Raw genomic sequence first — 12,710 nt, 5'->3', positions numbered from 1 at the left:
GTGGAACGCCCACGTCTGACAGGCCACAGAACCAGGAGGAAGTACGTGGAATGCCCACGTCTGACAGGCCACAGAATCAGGAGGAAGTGTGTGGAATGCCCATGTCTGACAGGCCACAGAACCAGGAGGAAGTACGTGGAACGCCCACGACTGATAAAGGACTTGTTAGCCAATACACGAAAACTTGCTGTAAGAAGGCATCCAGCCAAAGCTTTAAGTGGGCAGAAGATCTGAACAGACACCTCACCAAAGGAGATAAAAAGAGGGCCCACGCGGGACTGTGGCTCTTTCTGGGAGGAGAAAGCCCTGTGTTTCCCCTGAGGAGTGGCCGATGGTTTCCAACTCCTGATCCTGTCGTTAGCAGCCCCGTGCGTAACCACCACCCACCAGGACTCCTGGATAAAGTGCAGTAGGTACCTAGTGGATACACCCTAAGTATCCGCCCTCCCCTGTCGTTCCAGCGCCCCAGGGGGTGGCAGACCCCTCTTTGAGAAACACTGACCTGCACAGCCCTAGGGCGGTTTTACTCTGTCGCATAGGGGTGGACTTGAGTCCGAGTCCACCTGACAGCACCAGCACCACCACATCCCTAGGTACACACACACTGTACACTCACACTACATACACACTCACACACTGTACACTCACACTACATACACACTCACACACTATACACTCACACTACATACATACTCACACACTATACACTCACTACATACACACTCACACACTATACACTCACACTACATACACACGCACACATTATACACTCACACTACGTACACACTCACACACTGTACACTCACACTACGTACGCACTCACACTATACACTCACACTACGTACACACTCACACACTATACACTCACACTACGTACACATGCACACATTATACACTCACTACATACACACGCACACACTATACACTCACACTACATACACACTCACACACTATACACTCACACTACATACACACGCACACACTATACACTCACACTACGTACACACTCACACATTATACACTCACACTACGTACACACTCACACACTGTACACTCACACTACATACACACGCACACACTGTGCACTCACACTACATACACACGCACACACTGTACACTCGCACTACGTACACACTCACACACTATACACTCACACTATGTACACACGCACACACTATACACCCACACTACGTACACACGCACACATTATACACTCACACTACATACACACGCACACATTATACACTCACACTACGTACACACGCACAAACTATACACTCACACTACATACACACGCACACACTATACACTCACACTACATACACACGCACACACTATACACTCACACTACGTACACACTCACACACTATACACTCACACTACATACACACGCACAAACTATACTCACACTCTATACATGTACACTACACACACTACACACACATTGTACACTCACACACTACACATTTATACACACTATATATACACTACACACACTATATACACTCACACACTATACTCACACTCACACACTATACACTCACACTATATACACACTATACACACACTGTACACTAACACTGTACACACACACTATACACTGTACACATTCACACACACTATACACTCACACTACGTACCCACACACACACTATATACACACACTACATACACATGCACACACTATACTCACACTCTATACATTCACACTATGTACACTCACACACTATACACACACACTATACTCACACTATACACGTACACTATACACACACCACACTTACACACTTACACACTACACACTCACACACTATATTCACTCTGTATACATACACTACACACACTACACACACTATACACACATACTATAAACACACACTACACACTCTACATGCACACACTATATGCACTATACACACACTATACAGACACACTGTACACACTATACACATTATACACACTATACACACACTACACATACTATGCACACACTATACACACACTACACATTCACTATACACATACTATGCACACACACTACACACACTATACACAAACACTATATACACCCTATACACATACTATGCACACACTATACACTATACACACAATACACACACTATACATGCACTGTACACACACACATACACTATACACACACTATACACAGACACTACACACACACACTATACACATATACTATACACACATGATAGACACACTGCACACAAACACTATCCACACATACTACACACACACACACACACATATACTATACACACTATAGACACACTGCACACAAACACTATCCACACATACTACACACACACACACACACACACACACTACACATCAGGTATTCACAGCTCCATCGTGGACTGCCCAGTGGAAGGCCCACACCCCCAAACATGGGCGCCCTGACTTGAAAGAAGAAGAAAAGTTAAAGAACATGGCCGGCCGACTCTTCCCAAAGCTGTGACCTGGGGGCCTGCGTGGGCGGGGAGGGGGCAGAGAAAGAGCCCCTCCCTGGAGCTGCAGAGCAGGGCTGTGAGGAAGCCAGGGTCCCATGAGCGGAACTCCCCCTGCCCACATCTTACCCGTAGCGCGTCTGGCTGAGCAAAGTAGGTGAGCCCCCCGACCTTGATGGGTATCCACAGGTCCATGATCTGGGCTGCGATGTGGCTGAGGGGGAGGTAGCTGACCACCGTCTCCTGCTTCTCTGGGGCCAAAGACAGGCAGCACTCCCTGGCCACGGCCCCGGACATCCACGTGATCTGGAACACAAGCTGCCTTTGCCACCCAGGTTCGAACCCCCAGCTGCTCTGTGGCAGAAACAGGAGGGGGCTGGCTTCAGGGAAGATCTACAGCCTTGTCAGCCGTGGGGGGCAGCCCTGCGGGGGCAGCTTCCACTCTGTCCTCAAGGTCGCTGGGAGTCCCAATCCACTCGACTGCAGTGGAGGTTTTGAAAATCAGCAGACATTACGTGCTAGGCACTGTGCGCGTGCACACACGCACACACACACACACACACACACACCAAACCACAGTCAAGCCAAACTCGCTGCCATTGAGTCAGTTCAGCATCTAGCGATCCCCTAGGACAGGGCAGAACTGCCCCTGGGGGTTTCAGGACTACACCTCTTTCTGGGAGCAGAAAGCCTCGTCTTTCCCCTGTGGAGCGGCGAGTGGCTTTGAACTGCTGACCTTGCAGTTAGCAGTGCAATGTGTGTAACCACTAAGCCACTGGGGCGCCTACACACACACACACACACACACACACACACACACTCTTTCACACCCACATGCACACACTGTTATTTGTTCCTCTTCAAAACTTGGGCTAAGATAACAATTCTCCCCATTCTACAGGCAGGAACAGAGGGCACAGCCGGGCTCGAATGAGCTGCAGAACGCAGCAAACTGCTTCAGGGCTATGCAGAGCCTTTGCCTAGAGCTCCGCTGCTAGACCAAAGATTGGCAGTGAGAACCCACCCAGTGTTGCCACAGGAATAAAACCTGGCAATCCACCCCCCTCCCCCAGACACACACCTTAAGGGTGGCATTCTAGGAAACCCCGCGGGGGCAGTTCTACCATCTTGTCACCTGGGGCAGCCATGGGCTCAAAGGCACCCAACAGCCACTGGGTCTGGTGCAGGACACAGCTGATCCACTCGGAGTGACGGCGGAAGAAAGGACTGCTTTTGGGTCCCACAAGGAGCCCTAGGGCGGTACCCGTGGCCTCCCATGTGGCAGTTCCGATCCACCCGAGTCAAGTGACTCCTGAAAAGTCCACTGCCCACGGTGAGCCCTACCGGGCACCCTTCCACTCAGCCCCCTGAGTTAGAACCAAGCCGGCATGCTGGTGGGTTAGGTTCTGGGGGCCAGAAACAAGGGGCTCGGAACCTCTGAGTTCAGACCCCAGAACTCAGCCCGCCCAGTGAGTTGAAGCAAACTGGGAGGAAGGGCCCTCTGCTGACCACGTTTCCATCCTGGGGCGGGCGGAGCGGACTCTTACGTTGTCGTGGCTGAGCATTACGCCCTTGGGGTTGCCGGTGGTCCCCGAGGTGTAGATGATCACAGCGCACTGGTTGGCCTGCAGGCTGTCAAGGATCTGGTCTAGCTCGATATCGGGGATGCTGGAACCAAGCTTCATGAAGTCATCCCACTGCAGGAAGAGAGGGGAAGCAGAGTGGGGCATCCCGGTGTGAGCGGGTGGGGGCCTGCCCAGGAGTTCCCCTTCCTCGGTGGGAGTTAATGATCCCCAGAGGCGAAAGCCATTTGTGCTTGGCGACCAATCAAGAGGTTAGCGGTTCCAATCGACCCAGGGTCAGCATGGGAAAAAAGGTCTAGAGTTGCCATCCTTAGGATGGCAGCAATGCAAGTGCTATGGGGCAGCTCTACTTTGTGCCACACAGGGGCGCCAGCCACAGAACCATTATGGGACAGTTCTACCTTGTGCCACATGGGGGTGCCAGCCACGCAAATGCTATAGGGCAGCTCTACTTTGTGCCACACAGGGGCGCCAGCCACAGAACCATTATGGGACAGTTCTACCCTGTGCCACATGGGGGCGGTATGGGGTAGTTCTACTTGGTACCACATGGGGGCGCCAGGCACGCGAACGCTATGGGGCAGTTCTTGTAATCACCTGGTCCTCGATGGGCTTTTGTGTTCATCCCTTTGGGCTCCACAAAGAGAGCCTGGGTGGCACAAAGGTCTAACTAAAAGGCTTGGCTACTAGATAAAAGGTTGGCGTTCAAACCCACTGAGAGGAGCCTCGAAAGAGAAGCCTGTTGATCTACTTAAGGAGCGCAGTTAGACTGTCATGCCTACCCGGGCTCATCGGGCTCATTGTGAGCAGGGTTCATTGCACAGCGGGTTGGATGGGGCGGTTCATGGTCACTCGCCATTGTTCCCTAAGGCTCTCGTTCCAGGCTGGCATCACCAGGGGGCAGCACTAGTCCCATGGTAAGTGGTCCAGTATGGCTTACTGGTACCCAGTGGTTGGAGGTCAAAGAGGTCATCCCCCATCCCCAGTGCATCGGATGCACTGCCTCCTCTCCCACCCCACAGTCTGATGGTGGCCACTGGAACCTCTGGAAAGTCTAGCCCTGAACTATTGTTTTCACTTGGTTGGGTTGTTACCCTGGGATTCCAAGCGAAACCCGCTGCCACAGCGACCATTCCGAGTCAGTGAGCCGACTGGGAGAGGCGCAGAACACCCCCTGTGGGGTTTCCAAGACTGCAATTCGGCGGTTTAACCTTCCTAATGCCGCGACCCTTTAATACAGTCCCTCATGTTGTGGTGACACCCGCCAACCATAAAATTATTTTTATCGCTACTTCATCATTGTCATTTTGCTACTGTTATGAATCGGGCGACCCCTGTGAAAGGTTGTTCGACCCCCAAAGGGGTTTCGACCCACAGGTTGAGAACCGCTGCTGTAATTCTTGACGGGAGTAAAAAGCCTCATCCTCCACCCCACCCCCTGCCCACTGCCCAGCAGCTGGTGGTTTTGAACTGCTGACCTGGCAGTGAGCAGGCCCCTGCATAAGTCACTATGCCACCAGGGCTCCTAATCTTGGGAATAGTGTCTGTGTGTTTTGTTTTGTTTTGAATTCAGGTTATTTTATTGCTGTTGAAAATAACAGACACGGCAAAACCAGGCACCCGTCCAACCGTTCCTTGGTGTATAATTCTGAATTGTTCTTCCCCTGCTCTACGTCCCCAGTAAGCTGCGCGGTGTCAGGTAGTACGGTTGCGGTACTAGGGAGGCTTGCGTGTTGCTGGAAGCGCTGTCACTGGTACTTCACAGACCAGCAGGAGCACCCGGAAGTGATCAGGTTTCAGCAGAGCTTCCGGACTAAGAACAGACTGCATGACTGTAGGCCAGTGGTTCTCAATCTGTGGGTCGCGACCCCTGGGGGGGGGTGTCGAGCGACCCTTTCACAAGGGTCACCTGAATCATCACAGTAGCAAAATGACAACGATGAAGTAACAACGAAAATAAGGTGATGGTTGGGGGGTCCCCATCACACGAGGAGCTGGATGAAAGGGTCGCGGCGTGAGGATGGTGGGGAAGCACTGGTGTAGGCGAGGACTTCAGAGACATGCCACTGAAAGCCTGTGGACAGCAGTGGGACACTGAGACACTGAGAACCTGGTGGACAGAAGAGCACAGTGTCAGAGGCGGTGCCAGAGCACTCCACACATGACCGAGGACAAGATGGATGGGCGCAGCGGCTGCCACAATGGGCGCCAACCTAACAACTGGGAGGGTGATGCAGGACCAGGCGGCGTTTTGTTCGGTTGTAGGTAGGAGGGTTGCTATGAGTCGGATCAATTCAATGGCACCTGACCGCCACTCAACCAAGAACTCATTGACCCCTAAGCGTCTAACTCTAATCTTTCACCTTACTTCACTGGATTCCCCGTAAAACACTAACTGGCCCGGAGTCAATGCTGACACACAGCAACCCTACAGAACAGTACAGAACTGCTCAGTAGGGTTTGTGAGGCTGTAATCATTACAGAGATAGGCCGGCTCATCTTTCTACCTCGGGGCAGCTGGTCGGTTAGATGGACTGACCTTAGACAACAAGTGAGAGATTGTGACAAAATGAGAGAGGCCAGGGAAGATGCTAGGGTTTACAAGAATTAAAGGCAACAAAGGTAAAATCTGTGGAGAGAGAAGCAAGGGGTGGAATGGAATCCAAGGTACAAGGATTGGTCTTCTATCGCCTGGGGCAAAAGAGGAAAGAGAATCAGGGATAGGAGGACCACCCAGATGGGCAGCTAGTTGTCTCCATGAGCACTGGCCCCCGAGCTCTGAGACCTCTAGTACTAGATATTGCCCTATTACCATTACTGAATATTTTCACCAATGATCCTATAGGAAAACCCTGACCCACAGAGGGGAGTGGGTGAGACAAGCTACCACATTCTCACAGACTCTAGACTCTCTGGACCCCAGATGAACCCTGGCACTTCTACCTTGAGATACTATTTAAGCCTTACATTTACATGAAAAATGTTCCCCAAAGTCTTCCTTAAACCAAACAATACATTGGCTTCTTTAGATCAGCGTGTTTGCCTTGGACATGGGGCTGTTTGGAAGAATTATCTACATGGATCAAACTGACCACTGCCCCAGGAGATGGCCGAGAGAAAGCTGAGGGGGCAGTGAGCCCATGTCCGGTCCAGGGGGAGGACCCGTTCGGAAAAGGAAGGTCTGATGGATGCCCAGCGTGAGGGCTGGAATCCACCTCGCTGGAGGGGACACAAGAAACTGTTGAACTGGGGTAGGTTTTGCTGCGCACACATCCAGCGATACAAACCAAACCAAAGAACGTTGCCGTCGAAGTCCCCTCCCCAGAACTCTGTGGCTACCTTGGTGGGCAGAGTGTGGCAGGCCTCGTGTGATCTGACTTCTGAGGCCGAACCACCGTGCCAGGCGCCTCTGGTGGGCTCAAACCTCAAGTCAAGAAGACAAAAGAAGTCCCAAAGACCCCCACCTACTTCCCCTGCTCAAGACACTTCTAATTTGCAAGGCCCCGCCCTCTTTATAAGCCAGCATCTGCTCCCTTTGAAAGACCCCGGGCACTTATCTAGGGAAAGTTTGCCCACCTCCCTGGCAAGGCCTCACACATTGTCTTCGCTTATGTCCCATTTCCTTTAAAAGGCCCAACCCACTCCTTTGCTCACGCCCACTTTCTTTGGAAAGGCCACACCCACTTCCTTTGCTCATACCCACTTCCTTTGCTCACACCCACTTTCTTTGGAAAGCCACACCCACTTCCTTTGCTCACACCCACTTTCTTTGGAAGGCCACACCCACTTCCTTTGCTCACACCCACTTTCTTTGGAAAGGCCACACCCACTTCCTTTGCTCACGCCCACTTTCTTTGGAAAGGCCACACCCATTTCCTTTGCTCACACCCTTTTTGCTCACACCCACTTTCTTTAGAAAGCCATACCCACTTCCTTTGCTCACACCCACTTTCTTTAGAAAGCCACACCCACTTCCTTTGCTCACACCCACTTTCTTTGGAAGGCCACACCCACTTCCTTTGCGCACGCCCACTTCTGCTGCATGGCCACGCCCACTTCCTTTGCACAGCCCACTTTGGCTGCATGGCCACGCCCACTTCCTTTGCACAGCCCACTTCTGCTGCATGGCCACGCCCACTTCCTTTGCTATGCCACGCCCGCTCCCCCCACCGGGTCCATCCCCTGTGCAGGTCGGCCTGCCCGGCCCTTCACCCACTTACGGAGTACACGGGGACCTCGCTGCTGATGCTGTCGTCCAGAGGCTCCTTATATTGGACGATGGCTTTTAAGGTCTCCAGCTTACTGGGTGAAATCTGAAAGAAAATGCCCTGTGAGTCTCCCAGCAGCCCTGCTCCGGGGCACCTGAGCTGCACATCAGCCTCTCTCCCAGCAGCACCTGCTGTCTGTCTCCTTGCTGCCCACACTGGGAAACGGTGCTGCCCTGAGATGACCGGTCCCCCCCTGGTGGGTCATTTGTGGCCTCAGCATCTCCCATATAAAGACGAGAGCCTCCCTCCAAACACAACAAAAGGAAGACAAGCTCACTGCCATTGAGTGATTCCGACTCACAGCGACCCCACAGGACAGGGTAGAACGGCCCCTGCGTGGTTTACAGGAGTCAGCAGGCCTCAGCCTTCCTCCCATAGAACTGGCACTGTTGACCCTGCAGTGGCCAGCCTGATGCGCAACCGCTATGCCAGCTTATTTACACTCACAACCACGACGAGCTTATTTACCGGGGAAACCCTGTGCCTCAGATGGCGTTGGGCTGCCCCATCAGGATGGGAACTCCCTGGAAGGGCTCCGTCAAGAACAAGCCACATTCTAGAATCTAGAGGGACGACTGGACCAACCTTTCGGTTGGCGTCTAGCTGAAAACAACAAGAGCACAACAGCAGCCAGCTCTGATTCCTGGCAGCCGCAGGTGTGTCAGCAAACTATGACACTCCATGCGGTTTTCCCTGGCTGACTTCTCAGAGGTGGATGGCCCGGCCTTTCTTCCGAGGCACTCCCCGGCCTTCCAGGTAGCAGCCAAGTGCATTCACTGTTCCCACCATCCAGAAAACCGGCAAGTTGGAGCCAGGCATTCCATGAAAGAGGCTGGAACCTTGTGCCTAAAAATGAAGTATAGAACTCCATCCCTCCCCCACCCCATCCCCCATCACATTCCCTCAAAGACACCACGAGGGGGGAAAATCAGAGCCTGGAAGAGAGGAGCAAATCCTTACTCTGAGTGAATGTTACTCACTTGAGCAGCGTCCCCACGAAGCAAAGGGAAATCGTGACAGCATTACAGCTACAAAGGCCGAGCACTGAGTTAGTATAAGAGAGCTGGGGCAGAAGATACCAGAAAGGGGGGGCACAGGAAGAGGTCGAGCAGAGAGAAGCCGCAGAAGAAGACAAACCCATCGCAGGCATGGGGACAGTGACAAGACCTGAGGAAAGCGACCAGACAGAGGTGAACTTCTCTAGAACAGCGCCACAGAGAGAATGTGCACCCCCGTGAGAGAACGAGGAAATGCATTTCTCAAGGGAGGCTGCGTGGACATGCACCCCTCCACCCCGCAAGCCACTGCGAAGGCCCGCTGTGCTCCTGGGATCTCCCAGGGGCCCCAACTCCCAACCCACAACGCCCTTCGGCATCTACCTGAGCAGACACCTGAGGTTAGGAGGGGGACAGCGCCGGGCAAAAGTTTACCGAAAGGATTTTCTGTAGCTGTTGGTTATTTTCAACCAGTAAGACGTTGACCTTGGCATGAGAGATGACAAATTCGCAGGCCTCCGCAGAGTTGGTGGCGTAGATACCCACGCAGAGGCCCCTGGGGAGAGAAAGCACAGGCGTGTGTGTGCTTGCCTAAGGATAGGGACAGACATAATAATGACACCGGCATTATACAGGAAGAAAGCGGGGAAGGATGGCTTTCACAGCGAAGGAAAAGATTTTGAAGACCAAGCTGAGGTCAGGCCTGGGGGAGGGAGGAGGGGCCAAGGCGGCCAGGGGGGCAGCAGCCGCAGAAGAAATAAACACATACTACACTGCATGGGGTTTGCTGGGACAGTCACCGTTTTGATGAGATGGGCTCATATACAACGACATATCGTATATATTATTCATCTTTATGTTATTAATTATGATCTATTTTTTGGTATGTGTGAGACTCCCACATGAAAGAAAGAAAACAATAATACAAGTGATAAAATAATAATAATTATTATTATTTTATTTTTAGGGGGAGAAGGGTCGCTGCCTTAAACCCTCCGGATTCCTTATCCATGAGACCTACCTACACACTGGTCTGGTCGGAGCTTGAGGAATAAGAGTAAAATTGAAAATGACTTCAGTTCTTTTGTGACGTACACATTGAGAGAGAAAGAGAGACTTATGGGGACAGCAGCTCTGGTGTCATTTTGCCCATAGGAAGCAGAACTCTAATCAAACCTAAATCCAACACAGGGCTATCCAGTCGATTCTGGATTAGTTCGATCCTAGGGAGCAGAGAACTGCCTGCTGGGATGGCCAAGGCTGTGGTGATTCTGTGGGTTAGGGATTGGGCTGCTGACTGAAAGGTTGATGCTTCAAACCCATGAGCAGCTCTGAGGGAGAAAGAGGAGGCTCACTGTTCCTGTAAAGCAGCGGTTCTCAACCCCTTTGGAGGTCAAACAACCCTCACAGAGGTCGCCCGATTCATAACAGCAGCAAAATGACAGTGATGAAGTAGCAATGAAAATAATGTTCTGGTTGGGGGGTCACCACCACATGAGGAACTGTCTGAAAGGGTCGCGGCATGAGGAAGGTGGAGAACCACTGCGTCAAGGCTTACAGCCTTGGGAACCCTATACAGACGGGTGGCTGTGAGCTGGCATCTCAACTGGGTGGCAGTGGGTTTGGTTGGGTAATCTCGACAGGAGCAGGCGGCCGGCCTCATATTTCTTCCACAGAGCAGCTGGTGGGTTGGAACCGCTGCCCTTTCGGTTTAATCACCAAGCCACAGGGGCTCCTTGGAACCTTCACGGCCCCTCCCCATCATAGAGGAAGCAACTGAAACCCAGGGCACTGAAGTCATTGCTTGTTCCAGGCAACACCACATGTAACCCCAATGGGCCACCTGCCTCTTTGTTCTTGTTCACGGCCATCCCAGGGGCTGGAGTGTGGTGCTCTCCATTGTGACCTTAATCTACAATTTACCCTTTGTGGTGTTTCTGTTCCAGGATTTCTCTCTTTAAAAAGACGTGTGCGTGTGTGTGTGTGTGTGTGTGTGTGTGTGTGTGTGTTGTTGTTGTTGTTGTTGTTGCTAAAGGCCATCGAGTTGGTTCTGACTCATAGGACCCTGTGTCCTATGACAGATTGACGCACTGCCGGTCCTGTGCCAGTCTCACAATCGCTCTTGTGTTTGAGCCCCGGGTTGCAGCCCCTGTCCATCTGGCAGTCTGTCTTGCCAAATGCCTTCCTCTTTTCCACTGCCCTTTACCTGACCCAGCCTAATGCCCTTCTCCGGGGCCTGGTCTCTGCTGACAACATGCCCAAAGTGGGTAAGGTGATGTCGCCCCATCCTTGCTTCTCAGGAGCATTCTGACTCTCTTTCTTCCAAAACAGGTCTGTTTGGGGTTTGGGGGGCAATCTGTGTGGCTTTCAATATTTTTCACCAGCACCCAAATGCAAAGGCATAGGTTCTTCTCGGGTCTTCCGTATACAATGTCCAGCTTCCACATGCATACTAAATGACTGAAACACCGTGGCTTGAGCCAAGAGCACCCACGTCCTCAAAGTCAGTGACCTCTCTGTCCTTCAACCCTTGTTGAAGGTCTTTGGCGGTACATTTACCCCAGCCAATGCATCTGTGACCTCTTGGCTGCTGCTGCTCTGAGCATTGATGGGCATGCTCACGGTGAAGTAGAAGAAGGGATACCACCCAGGGAGACACGCTTGTAGTACAGGGAAGGACCTGACCCAGAAGGCCAGGAGGAGAAAGCCTGAGTTAAGCAGGGACCACGGATCATCTCCTTTTAGGGTCATCCTCAGGAGATCTGATGGGGTGGTGGGTTTTGCATTGGGCTGCTAATCATAAGGTCAGCAGTTCAAAACCACCAGCGGGTCAGTGGGAGAAAGAGGAGGCGCCTCCTCCTCCTCTTCCTCCTCTCCCCACCACCCCTCACTCTCAGCAGAACTCCCATTCATCATCAGCACACCCGCAGTGACAAAGCCCAGTCACGCACAGGCTAGCACGGACTCGGAGTCTGGAATCTCGGGTCCGATGGATGCAATCAGATGGGTGTCATTGTGCACGGATTGGTGGGTGTGTCTGCCTAGCGGGGACCCTCTGACCCCCCACCCCCAGGGGTGTCCGCCTGAAAAGCCTTTGCGTGGCTCAGTCTGAACCAGCGGGAGCCAGGGCAGGGGGTGGGGGGCGGGTCACCTCCCACTGCGAGCCCAGGGGATGCCCTTACCCTGCCATGATGCTGCCAAGGGCACCCATAAACCACTCCGCCGAGTTGAACCCCAAGAGGCCGACTCCGTTGAAGCGCTCCAGACCCAGCTGGGAAGGCAAACACGAAACATTACCTTTGCGCGTGTGCGTGTGCTTCCAGGTGTCCCCGGGCTCTTGAGACCCACGCACGAGGACTCCCAGTCGCAGTCTCTGCAAGAGCAGCCGGTGTTGAC

General features: G+C 52.5%; 1 protein-coding gene across 1 annotated transcript in view; it reads right to left on the bottom strand.

Annotated features, from left to right (window-relative positions):
- Positions 1 to 12,710, bottom strand: part of ACSBG2 (acyl-CoA synthetase bubblegum family member 2) — a 50,050-nt gene that overhangs the window by 8,678 nt on the left and 28,662 nt on the right. Inside the window, exons 5-9 of the mRNA XM_004714243.3 lie at positions 12,497 to 12,585; positions 9,750 to 9,870; positions 8,272 to 8,364; positions 4,016 to 4,165; positions 2,598 to 2,774 (exon numbers count right to left, since the gene is read on the bottom strand). Of these exons, the coding sequence (XP_004714300.2) occupies positions 2,598 to 2,774; positions 4,016 to 4,165; positions 8,272 to 8,364; positions 9,750 to 9,870; positions 12,497 to 12,585 (630 nt within the window). The remainder of the gene's footprint in view (positions 1 to 2,597; positions 2,775 to 4,015; positions 4,166 to 8,271; positions 8,365 to 9,749; positions 9,871 to 12,496; positions 12,586 to 12,710) is intronic.

The sequence above is a fragment of the Echinops telfairi genome, unplaced genomic scaffold (assembly GCF_000313985.2).
Source record: "Echinops telfairi isolate 266 unplaced genomic scaffold, ASM31398v2 ScPeMD7_7459;HRSCAF=8497, whole genome shotgun sequence".
Taxonomy (NCBI): Eukaryota; Metazoa; Chordata; class Mammalia; order Afrosoricida; family Tenrecidae; genus Echinops; species Echinops telfairi.
The sequence above is the reverse complement of the archived record's forward strand: the minus strand, read 5'-3'. Positions and strand labels throughout refer to the sequence as shown.